The sequence below is a fragment of the Alligator mississippiensis genome, chromosome 4, assembly GCF_030867095.1.
Source record: "Alligator mississippiensis isolate rAllMis1 chromosome 4, rAllMis1, whole genome shotgun sequence".
NCBI classification, from domain to species: Eukaryota; Metazoa; Chordata; order Crocodylia; family Alligatoridae; genus Alligator; species Alligator mississippiensis.
This window is the reverse complement of record NC_081827.1, coordinates 122,401,335-122,425,763: the sequence shown is the minus strand read 5'-3', so window position 1 is coordinate 122,425,763 and position 24,429 is coordinate 122,401,335. Positions and strand designations below refer to the sequence as shown.

At 41.4% G+C, this 24,429-nt stretch overlaps 2 protein-coding genes across 2 annotated transcripts in view; one reads left to right on the top strand and one right to left on the bottom strand.

Annotated features, from left to right (window-relative positions):
* The window catches only part of PLCZ1 (phospholipase C zeta 1), a gene marked incomplete at its 5' end in the record, with an annotated part of 95,465 nt that extends 92,710 nt beyond the window's left edge, over positions 1-2,755 (top strand). The window contains one exon of the mRNA XM_006269471.4: positions 2,634-2,755. Within this exon, the coding sequence (XP_006269533.4) occupies positions 2,634-2,716 (83 nt within the window). The remainder of the gene's footprint in view (positions 1-2,633) is intronic.
* A 3,734-nt stretch (positions 2,756-6,489) lies between these two features.
* The window catches only part of PIK3C2G (phosphatidylinositol-4-phosphate 3-kinase catalytic subunit type 2 gamma), a 372,292-nt gene continuing 354,352 nt past the window's right edge, over positions 6,490-24,429 (bottom strand). The window contains 2 exon segments of the mRNA XM_059726204.1: positions 6,490-7,141; positions 13,691-13,816. Of these exon segments, the coding sequence (XP_059582187.1) occupies positions 6,989-7,141; positions 13,691-13,816 (279 nt within the window). The 3' untranslated portion in view covers positions 6,490-6,988.

Sequence of the window (24,429 nt, the reverse complement as noted above, 5' to 3'; positions counted from 1 at the left end):
CTAATAAAAGATATCACCCATAGAAATCCTTACTTCTTGCATATTTCCTAGATCATCACAGCTACATCACTTCACCACTACAAAAATGTAAACTTTTACTCGTAGCATGTTGTCCTTTTTATACTTATTATATACCATCTCTTAGTTTTATTCAGAATAATTTTCCTATAATTCTGGTCTTTGTTATCTACAATAATTATACTGCATGTGAATGCCAACCAACAATGTAGGAGATGAAGAAAATATTACTTATTGCTATTATATCAATTTCAGTATTCCTCCACTCACATTCTGAGCAGAATCCTCTCAGATGATATTACAGCTCCACATATTAAAAACCAAGAAAGCAAAAAGATCAGTATAAAGGCACCAAACTGACCACTTCCTAATTCACCTGCAACTAAAGGGCAGGAGATTATTAAATGCTATAGCTAAGAACTCATACTAGCACTTTCTGTAATTTTTCAGAGTAGAAAAACACTGAAATAAAATAGGGGAAGTATGAAAGGATAATTACCGGTAATTTTTCCTCTTGTTGTACATCTCTTTCATTTCTATTTGAGGAACAGAATTCAGAGAAACAGAATACAGCATGCCAAAAAAAAGTGTGGGGGGAGGGAGGCTTATGCTTGCTGTTAACTGTATCTGATTTTCAAAGCTACTTTTGACAAAATAAACAGAATCAATTTACTTTGATGAACAAAGGTGTGTAGATTCATCTACCACACTCTGCCACCTTGCAAGTATATTCTAATGCTTCAGTAATGCTTTTGGTTTCACTTCATTTTCAAAATAAAATTGACAAGAGCTTTCAAGGTAGGTGTGCAGGCAGGCAGCAAACATAAAAACTGAGTTTCTTTTCTCTTGGAGTGAATTTTTTTGGAAATCCTTTCCTAGAGAAAATTTCACATTTTTAACCTTTTTTTTGTTTGGGATGAGGGGAAAAAATCAATTCTCCCTCCCAGAAATGGAGTTTGATTTTCTAGCTACTTCTGCCCCAAAATTGAGAACCATCGTTATCGCACTATTCTTAATAAAATCATCTCAGTGGTTCTCAGCTGTCTTTCTGGAAAATAAATTAAAAATAAACATGATAGAGAATTAAGCATGCTGAAGTAGCTTAAATGCCCCCCTTGAAAGTAAGTGTCCAAGACCTCTCTTTCAGTAGCTGAATAGGGGGTCATTCCTTTCTGTCAAACTATAGCAGGAAGATACAGTGACAACAGTAATGGTGCCACCACTGCCCCCATCCTTCCTGAAGAAATGGAAACCCATATTGCCTTCCTCACAGCAGTGTTCCTTATCCACTAGGTTGTAGGCTGTTCTGGGTAGGTATGTTCTCCACCCCTCCTACTGAGACTGTTCTACTTCACATAGAATAATTAAACTGTCATTGGGTGAGAGACAGGGAGAGAAAGTAGACATGACTCCTTTACCCACAGGTTAGGATGCTTAGTTGGGAGAGAGCATAGTTTCCAGTTCTAGCTCCTATGACTACTTAATGCGCACATCTACACATGCATTTACTTTGGTCCAAATTTAATCTGGTGTAAGCTACTCCAGAGTAAGGGGTTTTGGGCAGGCGTCTACACATGAGGGGATTAGGGAAAAGATTTGTACCCAGTTTCCTTCAGTGTTGCAGTGGGCCCCTGACAACACCAGATTGGAGCTGCAGGCTCCCCCTGGTGCTAGCCCAGGGGGTAGCAGGGAGCACTGGGCCAGGAGACAGCTGTTTCCTGGTCCCAAGGGACTGCTTGCTGCTGGGGCAGGGAACAATGTCCCCCTGCCCCAGCAGCAGGGAGCTCCTGGTCCTGGCACCCTGATCAGGAGCATGGGGCTTGGAAAAAGCTGAAGGGGAAGGGTAGGTCTCAGCCCCCTGCCCCAATCTACCAGTGGGGAAGGTAGCTCACTGCTGGCTGCCTCACCAGTGGATCAGGGCAGGGGGTTGGGATTTACCCCACCCCTGCAGCTCTTCCCAAGCCGTGGGTCTTGATCGCCCAATTCAGGCATGGAGCTGGGACTTGCCCCTGACTGGGACAGTTCCTGGCCAGCTCTGGCCTGCATGGGGAAGTCTGCATGTGCAGCTCAGGGCTAGCTGGAGACTGTCCGAAACATAACAGTCCCAGCCACCATCAGGCTCCACATGCTTCCCCATGCAGCCTGAGGCTGGCTAGGAATTGTCCCAATCAGGGGCAGGTCCCAGCCAGCTCCAGGCTGGAGGGGAACTGTCCCCATTCAGGGAGCTTGCAGACCCTGCTCTGTGATCACAACTGCAATCATGGAGTTGGGGTTGGAGAGCTTGTTCCAATCCCCCGCTCCATGATCACACAGCAAGGCCTGGGAACAAGCTCCCAGCCCCAGCTCCTAATCTGTGAATTTGTAGGGTTTCGGCAGTGATTTGCTGAGCCTTCTCTAGACCCGAGACCCTGGCAGGGCATTCACAGAACCACCACTTTAGATGCCTAATAAACTTTAATGTTGAAAAGTGAGGAAAATTTGGTTTCCTTTATTTAAAAGATTTATTTATATCATTGTAAATTATACTTCATGATTATGGCAAATTCTACAAGCTCTGATACAGGAATCTCCATATTTGTGTTTACTATATTAATGGAATATTATTACATTTGCAGGTTATCGTCATGTTCCTCTGTATTCTAAACTCGGTGACAGACTTGACCCTGCATCACTTTTTGTGTACATTTGGTACTATTAAGGATCGTACTAGCAGTATCCTGAACTGGCACGCCTCGTAATAAAGCAACCAGCATGTAGTTTGCAACTATCAATTTGCTAACTAAGTGGCTTGCTTTTCAGAGGTGCTGGGCATCTGTAATTCTTATTTATGTCAACAAGACTATTTGTGATAGTAGATTTCATAGATTCATAGATTTCATAGACATTAGGGCTGGAAGGGACCTTGGAAGATCATCGAATCCAGCCCCCTGCCCCAGGGGCAGGAAGTCAGCTGGGATCAAAGGATCCCAGAAAGATAAACATCCAAATGTCTCTTAAAGGAGTCCAGAGTAGGTGCTTGAACCACCTCTGGCAGCAGTCTATTCCAGGCCTTGGGGGCTCGGACAGTAAAGAAGTTCTTCCTTATTGTCCGGTCTGAAACGGTCTTGGAGGAGCTTGTGAGGAAGAATAGTAAATGCTATTCAAAAGAAATAAGGGCTACTGAATTAGGCCCCAAAATAATGAGTCCCACAGGGATTGATTTTTTCAGTACATTTTTTCAAACCACAACTAAAAATATGATTATTTGCAACAACAGAGAAGCAACTTAAGGCCATGGACACAAGTTCATTTGTAGTGCTACAGAAATAAAGCACTGAAGAGGTCTGTAAACATGCACAGCTCCCTGGCTGGAGTGCTACACAGTCTCTGTGAGATGCTGTGTCCAGCTAGAGAGAAGGGGCTTTCCCTTGGCTCCTCCTGCCCTGGGAAGCCTGTCAGTAAGCCCAAACACTAGCAGCTTGTCTGCAGAGAAACTGGAGGGGGGAGAACTGTAAGCGATCTGCTGGCAGCTGCTGCTTCAGTTTGCTGCTCCCAAACATGCAGCAGCAGTCAAAGCTAGCCTCCCATCCCCCAGGCTGCATTTGACAGCTTCCTCCAATTTCTGGCAAGGGAGTGGGTGGGATCAGCTGTTTGGGCTGCCTCCCCATTGTGGGGGCATTCCTCATAGAATCCAGTTGCCTCCTGCTATGCAAAGGCAGTCGTCTTATTGGATCACCTAGAAGCAGTGCTGCCAGAAAGGGCTGGAGCTGAAACGGCAGCCTCATCAGCTGTGGATGCCCCTGTGGAGGCAGCCTTTTTCTGCAGCTACCCCACATGGCAATGACATCACCTTTTAAGGCTACCTCCCCTTGAAGCCAGCCCACTGCAGCAGTCCTTTCTGCCTCTGCAGGGACAGCAGCACCAGTCCCAGCAGGGCTCTGCGACAGCTTGCTGGGGCTGGGTGAACTGTCAGGGAGTCAGCCACTCTGCCTCCCTTCCTCTGGGAGACCCCCTTATAGTGCTACATATTAAATAATAGGAAAGTAATAATGGTATGAGTCATCCAAAATCATTAGCAAGACATAATCGTTTTTTCTATTTGCAATAATGAAATGTGTGCATTAGACCATTCAAGAAAAAAAGAGAAAGCAGGAAAACTACACACACACAACTTAATCTTTAAATTTGTAATAAGAACAGCTTCAGCTAGAGATAGACCTCATCACAACCCATTGTACTATTTATGCAAGTGCAAGAGAACTACTTAGAAATGTTGCATTTAGAAGAAACCAAGATTTAAAATGAGTAAGCCCCCCAAATGCTACTGTCTGTAATTTCTCTCAGCATAGCTCTCATTTTCCCATAAAGACAAACTATTTCTCACTTTCCTCAAAATTACTTTGTGGGATGAAACCCATGTGGACACTGGTGTCTTCCTGCAGAGAACTCACTGCAAATGTGGAGCCTAAGCTTGGCTCCGCAAGTTTTGAAAAGCCACTGCTTTTCAAAGCACTTTATAATGGCAGATATCTTCTTTATGATACCTAATGTAAATTATTATTTTTGTAGTTAAATCTGATTTTCACTGTCTTTTTAATACTACTTTATTATGATATCCTTTATATATATATCCTTTATATATAAAAATATTTTAAATAGAAGATTCTATATGTATTATGGGCAACAATTTAAAAAATGTCACAGGAAATAACACTATTGAAAATTTGCCAGCATTTATTTACATTAAAGGCAAAGTAAGGGCTTAAGACAGTAAGCTGAGAGGAATCTGAAATCAATTCTGAACCTTAAGGTCAGGTAATTTGATAACAACTAAAAGCTGCATGAGATGCAGCTTCTGTATTTCAGAAAGGGCAATCACTTGCTTTTTAGCCGAGAAAACCTATAGTTTAAAATGTTTGGTCTTGTTGATCACTGCACTGCCTATATCTGTGTGGTAACCAGTACTCTTTTCATGTGGTAAATATTTTAAAGCTTTTCTTCAGCAGTGTGGAATTGGTTCGGCTCAAGCAGGTCCTCTCTTGTTACTGACAAGGAATTTAATTTCCCCAGGCAACATGGTGGCTCAGTTCCAAGAGTTGACCAAGGCAACTGACATGACCAATCTGTTTGGTGTTAAGAACAACTCCATCTTATACTGGATTCACTTTGTATGTTTAAATGACATGGAGCCTGCAACAACAAAACTACAGCTCAAGCCTTTCTTGCGAGTCTTAAATCTACTGTTGTTTGTGTAGAGAAAAACAATTTCCTTCAGCTTTGGACTTTGTCCCCCACTGTCAGCCACTTTTCAAGCTGGCATGATAAATCTCAACCCTATCCAATATATATATTAAATTTGATCTTGAAACCAATCATGTGAATCAATATACTTCCTTTGTTATAACCATGTATTACAAGTCTTGAAAAGATTTATATTCATGCTAAACGAGGCTCATATTATGCATATGAGGCTCATTTACTGTTGCCTTTAGTGGACTCAGTGAATTCATTGTGGCTACTCCCATGCTTAAATTTAAAGATATGGGCAAAAAAAGCTTGAAGGATGGAGCTCATTATTAGGCCTATTGAACCGAATGGAATTACTTGTGTGTTATAAAGGATATGTATAAGTTTCTACAGAACTGGGGCTCATCTGTGCATTGTTTCATTTCCCTGATACAGCATAAGCTTGGAATGAAAGGATACTAATAAACAAAGACTTTCTATAACTTGGTCTTACAATAAATAATTGTTACGGTGAAAAGTTAAATTGACTTATTTCATTTATGTACTTTGTGATAATTAAAAACATTGATTTTTGGAAACTGCTTCAGATTCTATAGGGAATACAGGATTTAAATACTGCTTAAAGTCTTGTTAGGAAGATTTATTAAGTTATCAAAAGGATAAAATTGCTAGAGTAAGCAAGTGAAATGAAATATCTTGTTTCCAGTGAGCATCATAAGTCTACAAGTTGCAATACATGTCAGCAAGTTATAACATACAAATACATGGCACACACTATATTTTAATTATTTTTTCCAAATCTGCAGTTAACAATATTTTAAATGTGAAATATGTTAGAAGTTTGAAATATCCTGACTTCTGAGTTCCAGTTCCTTCATGATCTCTCATGTTGCTCTGTTAAATGAACCATATATGGTGGCAAACATCGATTGTCCTGGATCATGGCGTATGCATGAGGGCCACCCAGGCCTTCGATGCATATGCCTAGACAGGATTTTTTTTGGGAGGAGTGGATGCTGCCCAGACCTACCATGCTTCTTTTAAGCCACTGAGACAGAATCCAAAGACCAGCCCGAGTCCGGATGTTTGGTGCCTCCATGGCTGCAGCTGTATAAGTGTCTGGGAATTGAACGCAGGTCTCCTATGCAGTAGATAAGGATTCTACCACTGAGCCACAGGGGACTCCTAAATAAGACATATATCAATGCCATAACTCTGCCATTATCAAAGTAACCACAACAAGAATGAACCTGGATCAAAAAGTTTAATGTTGGCTTGATCCTAAGTCTATCCAACTCAATGGGAGACTACCATTGACTTAAATTGGCTTTGGATCAGGTTCCAGCCACACTTTGATTTTAGTTTTTATACAAAACACATCTAGCAGTATATGACCAACAGTGTTCAGTAGGAACAAAAATCTTACCTGTTGCCATAGAAAAAGTTGCCCCAGGTAACTGCAACTGAATGCTGCAAGATACTGGCATATGCCTTCTTATACCCATGCTAATGGAAACTTGTTTCAAGTAGAGGATAGCAAATATATGGAGAGAGCTGAATGGCAATGGGCCATAAAAAAGTGATTATACTTTCCTTGGGATTAGTAACTTAATGTATGTGGTTAGTGGCCTACTGTACATTATACTCTCAAAGGCAAATATGTCAGGTAATATAACAATATTGGTCATAAGAAACAGACAAAGAAATATTAATGAATAAATAATGTAATTGTCCAAGGCAATATTCAAATTATACTGTTCCCCAATGGGTACCACTTTTCTTCATTTAACTGGACACTGTTCAGCTCAATGTTAATAGCTCCCACAAATGTTCCTTTGCTTTTCACAATAAGCTTTAGCACACGTCCTTGGAGTTCTGTTACAGCATCATAAACAACCTGCAATCATATAGAGTAAAACAGAAAAAAATAAGAAAAAATAATATTTTAGATAGCTCCAACCATTTATTTGCATATATTACTTATATTAAAAAACCCGCATCAAAACTCTAGGTTTGATTTGAACTGACATGGTGAATCTCAAACGACAAACTATGAACCAAATGCACCAAAGTCAACAAACTTAGATTAGAGACAAATTTGGCCTTACACATATTTGAAATAAAAGAGCTTCTGTTAGCTTAGGCTACTAAACTCGAACAACTGAACATCTGCCAGGAAGTTTTAAACCTGGACTTTTAATCCACCATGAATTCTCAGATAAAAAAAAATAAATAGCATGCAATCTGCTCTCTGCAAAAACAAAAACAAAAAAACCCATACTGCAAGCAGCATTTTGACTCTAAGCAGAGAGAAATACCAGAGATTTTTTAAAGCCCAAAGACTTTGCTATTGCTATTGTTTTTTTACAAAAGGCACTTGGATAACAAAGGCTATAAACTGTTGCTGTTCTTCAAGTGGGATCATCTGTCCCAGGATTTGTCCCAGAAGAGGTGGCCCACTTCAATGGGCCACACAGACATCACCTGTTGTTTGGTAGAGACAGGCCCCTGCTACTTCTGGTGCTTCCTAGGCCTGATCCTGTGAGACAACTGTGAATGGAGGAACCAACTCAGGGTGTACCTCTGCAAATGGGCGAACCCTGGGGTGCACCCTGAGTAGGGGCATGGCAACCTAATAGGTACACCTGGGGAATCCCTTGCTACAGTTCCCCCATTTGCAAAAGCATGTCACAAGTAGGGGTTTGCAGTGTGATACGCTCGGGGAATCTCCTATTGGGAGGATTCTCAGGGGGAGTCCCAGGGTGCACCTTCATAAGCAGGGGAACCCAGGCAGGCACTCCCAGGACTTCAGTGGCTGGATCCTGCCAGGAATTCCCCTGCAGGAGAGGCCTGCCCATGGTGGCTGGAGAGTGCAGGCACCTCTGGGCTGCCCACACTCTTCCAACAGAAAGAAAACAAATGTCCACTGTAAAAAAAGTGGTACACATTTATACCACCTATTGTTGCGCCACAATTTGGGCATTTGTGGTGTGACAAGAGACTTTGCCATCTGTTTGTTTAGGTTTTGGGCCACCATAAAAGTTTTTATGGTGGCAAAAAATTGATGTCTGTTTTCAGATGAAGTGATGGGTTGCACAGTATAAAACCCTAACATGGACAGACAGATAATTTGAGAAAAATATACAAGTTGTTGTTTTAGCAACCATAAAACTCCTTTGAAAGATGATGTTATTCTTACATCAAAATTAAGAGGAGCTAGTACTGTTTGTTTCAGTTTCGTTTTTTTCATATTCATTTAGTATGTACAATATGTGCATTGCAATGGTTCAGTGTAACTTACATTATCATCATATAAATCCTGTGGGCACATCATGCAGTCACACAGTAGCTCAGAATTTTATCTGTGTTTTACTGTGTTTATTTCCAATTAAATGTTGAAATATAGAAGGACTTTTCTTAAACCCCCCCCCCAACTATATTTTCTTTTCATCAATATTTCTAAAAGATTTCAAACTGTTCAAGGCTAAAGAAATACACCAAAGAGAGATGGAAATTCTTCTTTGAAAATTGCTGGCCTTGCTTGTATAAATGCTATTTGTGGGGTGCAAAGATGCTTAGGGAGTAAATCTGGAATCTTCTTGCTATCAGGGTGTAGACATATAAGCACCTGGAACCCATTCAAAAGAGAAACATTTGAAAAGGGCAGCAGCTGGTAAAGTTTAATTCTTCTGTGTGAAAAAGCTGACAATGATTCAGATGCAGCAAAACTGCTCCAACTTTAACACTCTTCCATCCAGGGTCAAAGTCGGAGTGATTTTACTGCTTTTGAATCATTCTCTGCTTGTTCACACATGACAATTAAAATTTACCAGCTGCTGCCCTTTTGAAACATTCCTTCTTGGAAAGGGCTTCAAGCTTTTGTGTGTCCACACACTTAGTGTCCAAATGTGAACTCTATAAGTAATATATGTACTTAAATGGTATCATCACTAACATGTTAAATACAAGGAACTTAGACAGCCCAGTAAAAACTATGGATGTGATAGTCAGAGGACTGGGGTCAATTTGAGGTAAACAGAACTCAAAAGTTAGCTGGTATTATCAGTATTAGGATGTTCTTCTGTTTAGTGAGAAAGCTTAGTGAACAACCCTTTAGAAAATTACACAGAATAACAGTTTAAAGCCTATTCTTGATACTATGGGTATGTACATTCACCACACCTGGTCTATAGCTTTAAGCCTCATAATCGTAGATCAGGAGTGGCATGTGCAAATGTTCATCGGTGCTGAAAACTCTGCTGAGAACCTGGCATAAGAAACTTGGTGGGGGGAGGGGAGGATGGGCAGGATTGTTCGGGAGGGCTAGCAGGTCCATGGGGGAGTTTGCAGGATTGGGGATGGGGTTTGATGAGTCTGCAGGGGGGGATGTAGGAAGAGTGCAACACTACGGGTGAAGCAAGCAGCTAGGATTTCCCAACCTGGGAGGCTGTGCTCCAAACATGTGCAGTCTTTTGACAGATCAGGCTAAGCTGTTCCAATCTAAGTTAGTTTATCTACTGAGGTGAACTGCCTCATATTGTGCCCACCATTTTTGGCCTGATTTAATTCCCCCCCCCCAATATCTGGACAGATGGACATTTAGACAAACATAACTATACACATACCCTATATGAACATACTAAGGTTAATTATGGAATATGAACATTGCATTCGTGGATTAAAAAACTGGAGAATGCAACAGGTCTTTTGCTCCTCAGCACACCACTTTAACGTATACCTAGGAAAAAAAAAATCTGGAGCATATTCATGCACAGCATGTGGAATCCAGTCGGAGCAGCCTGACCCCAGGTAAGGCTGCTGGGGTCAGCACAACTGCTGGCCCCAACTTCCCCTACCCCACTCAGGGCAACCTGTTGCATGCCAGAGTGTGTGGCACAGGCTTTACCCAGGGACAAGTAGCAGTGGCACAAAGTGTGCCACTGCTATTTGTCCCCAGGTAAATACACATTTCTGCTCATGGGGACACAACCCTGAGTTCCACCAAGAGTCACCAAACAAATGTTTTAAAGGGGCAATAATGCTTTATGCTCCATTCATTTTTCTTTTTATCAGGTGGAAGTTTCACAGCACTGCTGTTGGGAAGTCTGAATTATTTAGGCTTAATTCTGTTTGTTGCATTCTTCTTACTTGCTTCTTGCAACTGTTTTCACAGACAAAGAGAATCTTTGGACTTCCTGAATGATGCTGGCTCGTTCCTCTTCATGTGTCACAATATCAGTAATTCTCTTTCTCTGACCATGCATCTCTTTTTCTCCATTCTATTTCTCCTTATCTTGTTTACACTCCTCTTCATCTCTTTTTAATGCATTCCTCTAAATCAAGATTACATTTTTTTCAATGCAATAAACTCCAAAATCCAACAGGAGTAGCAAAAATATATCCGCATTATAGGCATCTCCAAAAAACAAACAAAAAACCCCCCAGTGTTAGTGTTACTTTCCTAGACTTTCATATCATCACAACTTTACACATGCAGAAAAAAGAAAACAAAAATAAGATTTTTTATAAGGCATATAATTTGCTGCAGGCAGTTACACAAAACCAAACTGCAAAACTAAAACCAAAAATACCAGAGAGAGGAATATTTAAAAAAAAATGTCAAACTCCAATAGAGAGAAAAATTAAATATACAATTGACTTCTGGGTTTTTGTCTTAAATAAAAGCCCGTGAACTGAAATAAAAAAGGTAGTACATTTCTTGATGCAGCCTTTTGGACTGTAACTAGCTTAAAAGAAAGCTGATTCATGTTTTAGTTGTTCTTTTTGATACCCTGGGGCTCACAACTTCTGTATCAGTCCCATAATTGCATGCATGAAAAATGCATGCCAAATAGCATCACATGAAGTAGAATAACCATAGCGGTTGTTAAATAGTGTTAAAATCTTCAGGTATGAAACACTCAGAGTGTGCATCTACATGAGATGTTTTACGGTGCAGTAGAGCTAATTACTGCACAGTAAGTGTCTGTGTCTACACATGCAAATGTTTACTGCACAGTAATTAGCTCTAATCATGAGTAAATTTGCTACCTGAAAATGCAAGTACCAAATTTACTCAAGATAAGTAACTGAGCAGTAGTGCATGTGTAGACCCCTGAGCAGGAGCAAATGTTCTTCTGGTCAGCTGGACAGCATGGGGCAAGAGATTGCTCCCTGCCCTGGGAGCTGCTGTTGCTGGGAAGTGGGGACAATGTCCCCCTGCCCCGGCAGGAGGGAGCTCCCAGCTCTCATTCCATGATTGTGGGGCCAGGACTGGGAGATCTTTATCTCCTAGCCTGAGCCCCAGGGTTGTGGGGCCCAGGGTGGGAGATCCTTCTCTACCAGCACCAGCTCCATGACCATGGGGCTTGGACTGGAAGATAAAGATCTCAGCTCCAGCTCCACAACTGCAGAGTTGGCACTGGGAGAGAAGGATTTCCCAATCCCCACTCCCTGATCTCAGAGCCCTTGCTCCCCAGGTGGCAGGGGCTGGACAGCCTGTTTCCTGCCTAGCTCTGTGATTGTGGAGGCTCTCCAGCTCAGCAGATGGGAACTGTCCCAGTCAGGGGCAGGTCCCAGCCCTATGCTTCAACTGAGTGATCGAGGTGCAGGGCTTGTAAAGAGGTGAAAGGCCCCAGCACAGGCAGACCCCTGGGGGCAGGAACAATCTCTCAGCCCCTGCCAGGAGGCAGCTGTCTGTCAGCCCTATGCTCTCTGCCAGCCTAGAGCTCCCCCTGACTGCTGTAGGGGGCTGGTGAAGGGCCAGCGGACGTGGGGGGCAGATTGCTGCCATAAGCAGAAAATCTGTTCCTGAGACCCTGCATGTGTAAAGGCCTACCCAGAAGCATTCACTTGCAAGTAGTTTACTCATGGGTAAATTGCACCCAGATCAAATGCACGTGTAGACACACCCAAAGTCTACGAAACTACATGTCTTCAGTGAGGCCATCTAAACTTGTGAAGTAGATGCTGTAGCATCAAGTAGCATGTGTGTGGGGGTTAAAATCCAGAGAATGCATAGAGTATGGCACTTTTCATAAGAGGAAAAGGTTTCTCATCTGTCCTAGGCCAAAATTAATTTCCCTCCCAGGTTGCTTGTCACTCTCCATCACAAAAGTGGAGAATTTCATGATGAAGCCAATACAGGCAATCCTTGCCATTCACGGGGTATACGTTCTCGTATCCCCATGAATGGTGAAATCCATGAATAAGGCACTGTGTTCATGAACACAGTCTGCGTTCATGAACACAGTGCTCCCGGTGGCTGGGGGGGACACACATGGCTCCGGTGGCGATGGCAGGAGAACAGCGGCAGTGGTGGGAGCCCGGCAGCGGCAGCAGAAGCCCAGTGGCAGCAAGTGCAGAGCTCCTAAGGAGCTCCTGTAAGTGTATAAAGGGTATTTAAAATGTGGGTTTTGGCATTCGTGAATATTTGAAACCATGAATGCCGAACCCACAAATAGCGAGGGTTTCCTTTATATATAAGGCATTTTTAATATATAGGAAGTGCTTTTCTGACAGGTCAACCTCAGGTAACCCTATTTCATTCTAACTTTAATAGCACAAGCTGATAGAACATATTGGATAAGTAAAGTCCATTTCCATTTAATTTGACTGGTGGTGACACAGGGAGGCAAAGGATCAACTTCTACCCGCTTCAACTATTAGCGTAAATGTCATCTGCTTACAACATGCACTGAAAGTATACAGTAGAACTAAATATGTCCAACAATCAATTTTATATGAAATAAGAATACTGTCTAGAAATACAGGACTAGGAAAAAAAAGACATGGATTCTAATCCCAGATGATTAACTTGATGTGTGCCCTAAAACCTATTCCTGTCTTACATTTACCTACTGTATAAGTAGGCATGTCTTCTTTCCTCCCTGCCTATTCCTCTGAGTAGCTGTACTGCTGCTGCCTTTTGCCTCCGAGTTGCCTGTACTTCAGTGGTAAATGAAGTATTACATGCAGGTCTATAACATTAGCACTTTGGCATGAAAAAAGAGGCATTTGTTATTTCTGCTATTATTTAACAGAGTAGAAAGCTAGTTCAGTTGTCTATTTTATATATACAAGATTGAATTAATATATTAATTCATTTTGTATTTTATGTTATAGCATAAATGTGAATAAAGAGTTAAGCTTACTTTTAGTGCAATGGATGTTCAGGTTTAGTGCTCTAATTTGGAATTATAATCACAGTACAGGATTGAACAGTAAACCGAAGTTTTCCTAAAGAAAGACGCATAAAGATTCTGTCTTGCCACTGAGCAGGGGAAGCAAAACAGAAGACCATTAACTTTTATGCTTCACCTTTGGATACATCCCTGTTATTTGACTGTACCAGTTTTTGCAGCTCTCAATACTGCAGTAATGTTATTACAGTAAAGGAGTAGACAAGAAAAACAAGAAAGGAGGCAAGAAAATGGATATCACTCACAATTTCATTATAAGTAGGGTCAGTGCTTTTTGGAACTGCTTTTGTTTTCCTCCTACTGACTTCATTGGGATCTGGTAAAAGATAAAATTCAGCATGTGCAGTTGGGGGAGAGCCATCTGGGAGATGCTGAAAAACAAAAGGGTTATAAATATGAATGCCTCAATTTCTATCAAAGAAAACAAATAGAGAGGGACTAAATTAAATCTGGTCTTTAAACAGGCATGAAGAGACTTATTGTATTCACAATGCTTTATTGGTGCAAAATAGAGTTCTAATCAATGGAAACAACAGAAATATATGAAATTCAACCTCATATGGTGCCAGAAAAAAATTAAATAATACACAAAAAGAATAATACTGCCCATCTTTAATGTTTTTAGTAGCAATGGAAAAACCTTTAAGCATCAATCTGGTTTAACTTGTTTTAAACTGATATATAATCTAGCCCTTACATTTTCCAAGGTAATGCACAGGAATTGGATTTTATCTAGAGAGCTTCTATTGATTTTAAGACATAGGAAATGGACCAGTTCCAATGTTGATACTGGGGAGAACAGATGATTCCAAGGGTGTCTTACAAAGGGTATTTATGCAGAAGGTCCAAGAGCCCTTCCTTCCAGCAGCGGTATGAGCAGAATGCTATTCTTACATAAAAAAAATTCTGTCCCATTCTGACTTTCACACAGATGGAAACCTTTAATTCTCCATGAACACTGCTTTCTGGGTGTTAGCTTATGATCTGCTTGTCGAGCCAGGAATTAGCAAGTGCAGGGAGGTGAGAGGCTAAATGAAAGAGAAGAGCTACAGAGACTAAGGAGGATGTGCTGGTAGAGAAATGGATAGGGATAGAAAAAACTGGACATTGGGAAGGGCCAATGAATACTGTGGAAATGTTAGTACTGTGAAGGGCCATTTTGTGGACAGATCATATGAGTCAGACTTGTAACTTTGGAGAGTTAACAGACCTTTAAAGACCACATTGTATTGGAGATCAGTGATATACAGTTTAGGAAAAAGCTGTTAGAACATATTGAACTCATTTTGGAGAAAGCGACTAGACTTTGCCAGGCTTTGTTAGTTATGAATATCAGACTGCAGAAGCTGAAGGACCAGCCAACTGAACTGGACAGGATTACAGAATCACTGAGGCCCAAAGCAATGCATAGACAGTACAGTGCAGAGAACTTCACTGCAGAGCAGATCACCAGAAGCAAAAGTGAGTTGCTTGGAGATATAACACTATCCAGTGTCCACCATTTGAAAAGTGCTGCACAAGTTCAATAGAGTTAACCATTTTGCAAAAGTTGCATACAGAAACAGGATGGACATCACAAAAAAACATAGCGCACAACTTTATGCAATGAAAAGGTGGAGGAATTGTTCACTGGAATGCTGAAAGAAAGTCAGTTTATCTGAGGATTGGACATTCACTTTGGAGATAAACAGACTGATGTTCAGTTTTAAATTGGATACAGAGGCACAGGCTAAGCTAACACCATTTTATTATTGAGGGAATAAATTAAACACATATGTGAACTGTTAAGCAGTTTACTATGGTAAAGGTTCAGTTCATAATTGTTCCAATAAAATTGGTGCCTATTATTGGGTTTAGAACATGTAAGACTTTGAATTTAATTGAAAAAATAGAGTCTCTTGAGAGGCCAGTGTACAGCCATACACTTCTGGTCCATTTCTGGGTCCGCTGGGGAGCATGCTGGGGCCCCCCCTCCCACCTCCCCAGCTTGACTACTGGTGCCTTCTGGGTCTGGGGGTACCCAAGGTCCCCACATAGCTGATCACCAAGCTGGGGGGCAGGGGTGCCCCCCAGCATGCTTGGCAGTGGACCCAGAAGTGGGTCCACTTTGGGTTTGCTGCCAAGCACCCCCCCCCCCATGCTCCTGTGGGAGCCATGCCGGTACCTCAAGGTATGTAAAAAAAAACATTTAAAGCTGTGTCTATGGCTGAATCGCTGATTCTCCAAACCTGCATTGAATCGTCAGATTCGGATTTGGCTGAATTGAATTGGGGACAGTGATCCAGATCAATAAATTGAATCACTATCCTTGATTCAGGCTGAATCCAAATCTTAATTGAATATGGCCCATTTTGCATACCTCTACTTAAAACCCCTGAGGAGAGAGCAGAAGGGAAGCAAGTTGTGAGGAAATAGCTTGCAAGGAGAAGAAGCTAGGCTGTTGGGGAAAAACCAGGGCAGAAAGTAACTCTTCTCCTAATGTCTGGAGAGGATAGAGGATTTTGGTTTGTTCTATTTGCGTAATCAGACACAAAGTTGTCTAAATTTGTTTGGTTGGAACTGAACTTCCTGAGGAATTACTAGCAGAGCTAACTGGCCTGCAAAGGACAGCAGAGTAAAGGATCTAATTACAAACCCTCATGGAAGATGCTCTGCTAGCCACTACCCATGTCCAGTTCAAGAACTGCTGCTGGTATGAAGTGTGGCATTGTAGTAGAGACAGAAGCAAAATTAGCAGGAAAGCCCAAAATTATTCTAAGTTTTATAAAACTAAAACACACACAAACCATGAATCTGTCATCACAAAACACTAATGTCATACTCAGTGCAAGAAACTCCATGTTCTGTAAAAATGAACTGATTGCTATTTAACAGAACCTGGGGATAAAACATCATTCCAAGACTATAAATACTAGTGGCAAAGGCAGAGAGACATATTAAGTTAATCGTGTACATCTAATCTTCATCATAGCTTTGCATTGCTCTCTTCATACTACCATCACTGGTTTCATGTTATCTATGCTTCAGCCATTTAACTTTCATTCATCCCCAACCATGTCCAAATACTTGGGCAGGCATTTTACCACAGGGACTGAGTCATATGAAATACAGTTGTATGACTGGCTCCTCCGTAACCTGCTGAATGGACTTATGTGCATATTGAAAAAAAATGTGATTGGGGAAGAAGGATATAGCGCAAGAAAGAACCTCATCAAACACCACAGGAGAAAAACCCTATGGGATCTTTCCAGTGGCTAAGAACACAGCCGTTTTGCATGAATGGTACCAATCAAGCAGCCCAAGCCTCTAGGACCTAAATGAAGGTGAAATAAGACATTTTAATTCATTTTAATTCAAGACCAACTGTCTTACCCTTTCCCACTTTCCTCTCCAAAACCCCAATGACCTCAAAGACTTGCAACCAACACATGCCCACCATTCCTCAATGCCCTAAGTGTTCTTAGTCTTCTTAGAAGGAACATAAAGTGGACAGATCTGTAGCTGAGCAGTCAAGTAGGGACCCAGCAGAGTAGCCCAAAACTACCAAAACAAAAATACTCTCTTCCCCAACATGCACAGTGACTCTCACACATTAGAGGAAATTCCATAAAGCTCAATCAAGGAATTCACCCGAGCTGGCTCCTACACATGGGCAAGTTGGTTTGGAGTTAGAACAGTGAAAGGAGTAATCACTGTATTTAGCAGAGATAGGTCTGTTAATTTACTGTAGTTGCCCTTGAAGACACTTAGATATACATTTGCCTCAAGAAACATAACACTTAATGCAGAGGTATAAATCTGAATACTAAACATGTTAAAAGTAATGCCAGAACATTTGAGATGGAAGCTGAATATTTATTTTGTGCCTAATTGGCAAATCCTTGTATAAACTGTTGTATGAGGAGTTTATGGCAGTTTTTTTCAATTAACATAGTTATTCATGTGCTCTGAAATGGGACTGATCAATGTAAGCCCATTAGCTCAATTAAGAATTCTAAATTACTAGATGAAAATGAAATCTTTTATGTCTACTAGATACTCTAAAAATGTATTTTAGTGTCCTTATCCAAATATAAACCCTTGTTTGGATGGTTAAATAATATCTTCCAAACAAATGACGTAAGTAATGTACTGAGGATCACTGACCTAATATTTTCAGCATGATTTAAGAATTAATTTAGTACATTTAATACATTTAAGAATTAAAGATGCCAGCACAAAGACAGGTATGCAGGAAATGAGACTTTCGCAAGCTTCCTCTTTTTTGAGGTTAACAAAGTTCTCATTTGGACTAGAAACCCATCTATCTGTGTTACAAAACAAGAAACCAATAAGGAGAGGCCAGTACTAGATTGCAATTCATTCTAATGAGATCTGCAGTTGTTCTGGGCAGGTGGTGTCAGACCCCCTATTCAGACAGAATATGTTCTTGTGGGAAGAATAAGATAGATGACTTAAATCACTATTCGTGGTCTTATTCCTTCTTTAAAGGAATAAGAGGAAAATGGATCTCTTCAATAGTGGAACATTTTAAATACTGAAGAAAACACAACTTGGCTTCCCTCTAATAACTCAGAGCCTGTTTTATACTCTGTATGTGCATTTGTATTATTTGCACAAAGAATAAGAGCCAAAATTAAATAGAATTTTCCTGTTTTACTTTACTTTCCACAGCTTCATTTTATCTAATTCTTGTATCATTGTATATTATGATCTAATTTTCTGTTTAATGCTTAAACAGCTGTTTAAACTGGCAGAATGTATAACCTTATTTTATGCTTTTAGCAAAAAAAAAAAAAAAGATAAATTATATAAATTTTATTATTAAATGTAATTTTTACAGTTCATTGTATTGCAATGTTTTAGCAAAAGCTGTAAATACATTATTACTACTACTATTGCATAATGATTCAATGTTGTCATGTGGAACCCATAATGATTCAATGTTGTCATGTGGAACCCATTTCATGGAGGGAATTCATAAGACAAGCCTCAAATACTGGCAAAGCCATGGAAGAGACATTAGGTTTTTCATTCAAAATCATTATTGTCAGAACCACCATTCCAGGATGAAAAGGGAAATCTTATTAAGTTGGGAATCAGCTTGAAAGCAACACTGGGATTAATTTAGCAAAACTATCAAGGAACCTTTTTGAAGTCACTGTCTGATATAAGTTGACCACTTGCTTGAAAGAGGAGGTAAGCAGAAAATAAATGTTAGTTCCCTAAAAATGGTGTCCTCTGCTGCCATTCTCCATGATGTCATATGTCTCTTAGGATATACCACTGTAACTTTATCACTGGCATTACATCAAACTCAAGCAAATGAAAGGACTTTGAAACTTATATTCTAGTCCCACTTACTGTTGAGGATATCTATTCTGTAAATTTAATGTAGGTACTGAGTATATTTTTCAGAACCACAAACAGTCAGATATGACATCCAACTCTGAAACTTCTGCTATTAGTGGATGAAATATGGTTTACAGCTCATAGTGCAGTTTGTGGGAAAAGCCAAAGCACATCTGCAGCAGTATAGTTTTGTGCACTGTTTTGTATAGGTTGAATGTGTCTGTGATCAAGAATGACAGAAAAATGAAGAAGTGGGACTAAATTCTGCTACAGTTTAAAGCACCAGTAACTTAATTCAGCTACTTTCAAAACTGATTTAAATATTTAGGAATCTAAGTTTAATTGGAAGACAAAGAGGCATTGTTGAAAATGTTTCCAGTTGACTTCAAAGCTACCCCTGATTTAAATGATAGCCAGAAAACAGAATTTGCCCCAAAGCATTGTTTTTTCTGTTATGCTTGCTTGCAGAGAGATCCAGATGACAGGGAAAAAAAGGCATAGACCAATTAAGTTATAAAACAAAATTTCCAGTAGAACCTCTCCTTCTCCTCCCACAGCCTAGACTACAAAATTTAGCCAGCTATTTTGAACTGCCAGTAACAAAAGTTTGGAGTTGGAGAGCTGACCCCTTGTGCTTTGCTTCCCAAAACAGGTAAACTATTACTTTTCAGTCATTTGACAGTGAGCTGCCTATCTGTCCTTCCGATGGTTGATGTTTTGAAGGAATATATTAAAATGTGGTAAGTGTGTAATTTTAATATATAATAGTTCACACACACACACACACACACACACGTATGTAAACATATAGCTCTGTGTATATACATTATACACACAGAGCTATATGGCACAGCAAGTGTTAAAAGAAGCAGAAACCTAATAGTAGCCAACAGCCTTCTTTTGAAGTTATTTTCTTTTACAAAATGACAGAAGGTTGTGAGAATATTAGAAAAAAGGAAGTAAATGATATTCTGAATTTATTAGTCCACACCTAAGGAGGGCCCTATAGGTGCCTACAGATATTCAAGCTTCTGCTCTAACTCATGACACTTTACATAAAGCATGAGCTAGAGTTCCCTCCCCTCCCTGCCTCTGACCCAACAGACGTTTGTTTGTTGGCCTGGAGGGTATTAAGCCTGCCTGCACTGGCCCTCCTGGCCAGCAGGTGGGACACTCCAGCAACCTCAGAGGTGGCTGCTGAACCACCCCTCTGTCCAGCACTGCCCTCTCTCACCGAGCTCCAGGGTTGTCAGCAAGGAGGGAGGGAAGGGGGAAGTGAGTAGCTCAGAGCTGCTGGCTGGGCTTTGCCGGGTCTGAGCAGGAGGAGAAAGGGGTAGAATGGAACACTCTTGCCTCATGCCCTCCCCCTCCCCCATTACCCAGACTGGGGTACTAGGTGGAGCCAGGTCAGGCCTGCGAGGCAAGGGTGCTTCGTTCCACACCCTGTCCCCTGACTCAGGCTGGACAAAGCAGCTGGCAGCTGATGCAGCTGCTCTCAAGAGGCCTGGCTAGAGCTGGGGGGAGGGAGGCACGGTGGAACAGAACTCCCTCACCTTGCAAGTCTGGTCTGGCTCCCCTCGATACCCATCTGGGGTAGCTGGAGGGGGGCCATGAAACAAGGGGGCTCTGTACCATCCCACCCCACTCCAGCTTAGGCTGAGCAAGCTGGCAACTTTGTGCTACTTGCTTCCCTCTCTCTTCTGGTTAACAGCCCTGCCTATGTATGAAAAATTAACCCTCCAGGGAACACAAGTTCTCTAACGCACTGTAAAGCAGAATACCTTAACCTAATACCTGATTTGACAAGGGTTAATTTTTCACCCGAACAGCTATTTTAAAAGCACTCTGCAGTTGTGCATGTGTGTTATGTCATGACTGTAGAAAGCTTTCAGGGACTAGATCGGGTGAAAAAAGCCACTTTTGTCTGCACCCTATATGTATCAAACATCTAGTCTGATTTCATTTTTTTATGTTTCTGGAAGTTTCTATAATGTTCTGCATTAGGACTGTGTGAAGCTTCAGTCCCTGATTTGATTCAGTGGTGATTCAGTGGCCGAATCTCCGAATCTGAATCACAGGCCCCTTTAATCTCTCCGAATCGATTCAGAGAGATTTGGAATGATTCGGACATAGACACAGCTTTAAATGTTTTTTCTACATACCTCTAGGTAGCAGGTGGCTTGTAAATGCTCCGATGCATGAGGGTGCTTCAGTTTGAGGCTAGCAGGAAGGCAGCCCCTCCACTGAAGCACCCTTATACCCCAGCCAGCCCTTTTAGCATCTACAGGCGTGCTGCTGTGGCATAAAATAGCTTACTCCAGCCTAATAGTGTGCCCATGTGGATGGTAAGACATTTACTGTGCAGCTAATTAGTCTACTGCTCAGTAAGCATCTCATGTAGATGCACCCAGTAGATCCTACTCTTACCTCTAGGTCGTCTTATTTTTACATGCTTCCTCACACACATACACATACTTCCTAAGAACAAATGCTTCTAATAATGAAAGACTGCTAAACATTAAGCGTGTGAAAAAAACAACCGATAATAAATAGAAAAAGTTTGTATAACCTGCCATAGCAAACTAATTATATGCTCAATGAAGACATGAAACAGATTAGATCACAATCCAAGAAAGGAAGAAAACAAAAATCCAAAGAGGAAATTACTCACTACACCCCAGTCATCTGTATAAATAATATCTGAATCCTGATTAAATTAAACTCCAGAAATGTAAATGTGGAGGCTCCATCAGTCTATTAAATACACACACAATTTAATATTTCTCAGTGACAAAGTCTAGTCTATATCTAACTTAAATAAGTGTTCATGGCAGAAGCTAAAGCCGGCCTCCATAAACTGCAGCTTAACAAACTAATATTGCCTTTAGTTTAGAAATGACAGGATCACCTGGATCAATTCTAATTTTAGAGCTCTGAAAAAATAAGCACCAGGACAATAGCATTAAAAAGCAAGAGCTCCTTTCTAGAAACAGGTTAATAAGGCATATAAACCATGAGGATAAAATGACAGCAGAACTGTGCATATTAGAAATTCTTATTTAATAAGGACCTTCAGGCCAATATGTGCTTTTTTTTCCAGATCGGCATATCCCAATGCACCAAATGCATTCAGCTCCTATGTCACTCAGTTTTCCCTTTTCCTATGCATTCAGAATGTCAAAAAAGTGAGTTATAATTTCAAATTCTTTCAAAAAAAGTTTACCAAGTAACTCTCCTTTAAAGCAATAATTACTTGAATTATTCAATTTTAATGCAAGAGTACTAATTATTATAATAATAATCCACAACATTGCCATGGTAGGGGTGTGGTTGCAGAGTGGAGAAGGCATCTCACTATAGATTCAGAGGTGTTAGTGTTAGCCTTCCCCCAACAACTGACAGTTATAAAGAGATGCCTTGCCCTTGAGGTTGGGGAGTCAAAGGTGTGGATGAATGTTTTCCAGTATCATTGAACCCTTTCTGTTTACAATTTTTTTCCACCTTGCAAATGCCAATAACTTCATTTTCCCCCCCTTTCCTGTCCACATTTCTATGAAGAAAAGGCACATAGCATGGTGGGAGTCAGCAGCACAGGCATTTTCACTTGCAAAGCAGCAAAGGGAGTGGGGAAAGCTGATGCCAAACTTTGTTATGTAGGTATGACTGGTAGGATCCTGAAAATAATTTTCTTTGAGGATTTGGTGGTGGCAGGGTAAGGCTCTGGTTAGCTCTGTAATCCACTATAACAAGCACATTCAACTATGTCAGAACTAGTATTGAGATGTGCACCAGAAGTGATTTCTATGCTATGTGCATGAGCAGAGGCATAAATGGATGCTTGATCATGCTGGGTAACAGTTGCACATGGGGCAGCATGCGGAGGTCACGCTGCAGCCCAGCTGCTGCTATTTTTGTGTCTCCCCCCAACCCAACGCACCCCAAACTCCCAGAGTCGGTGCTCCAGTCACCCCATAACCTTCATTACACAACTGTGCATTAACTTAGCAAAGGGGATCAGACACTTTCAATATTTTCGTTGAGAGGTAAGACATGGGTTATATCTATACTTCACTGGTAAAGCTATGCCCGTTCAAAGAAACTGGCAAGGGGCTCAAAATGTAGGAGGCAGCTTGCAGTAGCCAAGCTGTGTTTTTCCTGGTTTATTCTGATCCTCTTTCCTGAGTGACCTAAAGAACTGGTAAAACACAGTCTTGCTAGTACAACTGTCCCTGGACTTTGGGCTTTTGCCAGCATAGTTAAATAGGTCACAAATTGCACCTCCTCGCACACCCTGACAAAACTATCCCAAGAAAAGCTGGTCATGAATGACACTGGTACACATTACATTGAAGGTGTGATTAATAGTGATAAATAGTATATATAGTAACAGTGCTGCAAGTGCAACTCATTTACGGCTATAGCGGCAGTCACAACCACAGTGGCAAACCAGTCACAAAGATATTTTCCAGAATATGTGGAACATCTTTGCAGCTCCTTTGTAGAATGCTGTAAATTGCATGTGTAGGACATGGGCACATGCCAATGCGGACAATTAGTTGATTGTCAACATTGGCACTGGGATGGGGATTGGCATCAGGACTGGGACATCCTCAGCCCTGATACCAAAAACAGGCTGTCAGAAGAGCAAGTAACAAGGTTCCCCAGCAGGTGGGCTGGGAACAGAGGTGCTGCCCAAGCCTAGAGTTTGGCAACCCCTGTGCCTGACAGCCTTCCTGCTTTGCCACACAGCCCCATAGGGGGCACTGGGTGAGGCACTTTAAAATGCCTTGCACTTTAAAGGCAAGGCACTTTAAAGAACTCAGAAGCTCCCTGATTTTGGGGTCCCTATGTGCTAGGGATGGCTAAAATCCCTGCATGCAACTGGGCTGTACACATAGTTTTTAAAGGTCCTGATGTACAGGGACCCTGAAATCAGGAAGCCTTTCCCGAACCAAGGTTCCCTGTGTGTCGGGGATGTTGAAAAGCCACAATGTCTAAAAACACAAAACTTGAGGGCCTGGTGTTTGCAGTTGCCAGGCAGGGGGTATCAATCAATTGACTCCCTCCTTTTCAGCACTTGTATATCCTGGTCCTAGGCTCCCTGCCAGTGTCATAGCAAAGGGGGGGGGGGGGTGAGCAGGGTGACCACCCCTGGTGCCAAAGCTACCCGTAACAAACCTGTGTTGGCTATCCCTCAGAATGTTGCCTTCTGTTAGTCTGTCAAGAATGGTTTCTTTGATAATTTTTTCCAAAATCTTCCCAGGGATTGAGGTCAAACTGATTAGCCTGTAGTTTCCCAGGTTTTCTTTCTTCCCTTCTTGAAGATAGGCACTACATTGGCCCTCTTCCAATCTTCAGGTACTTCACCTGAGTGCTGCAAGTTCCCAAATATCCTCACCAGTGGGTGAGCTATGATGTCTGTCAGTTCCTTTAGCACTCTTGGGTGCAACTTATCTGGACCAGCTGATTTATGGGGGCTCAGCCTCTCAACATTCTCCCTCACAAGATCCATGCCAATGGTGGGCATATATTCAGTGGTGGGCATCTACCTGAGTCATCCCACATCATGTTAGGCAGGGTGGTCCCTTTGGGTTGGTGAAAAACTGCCACAAATTGATCATTAAGTAGATTG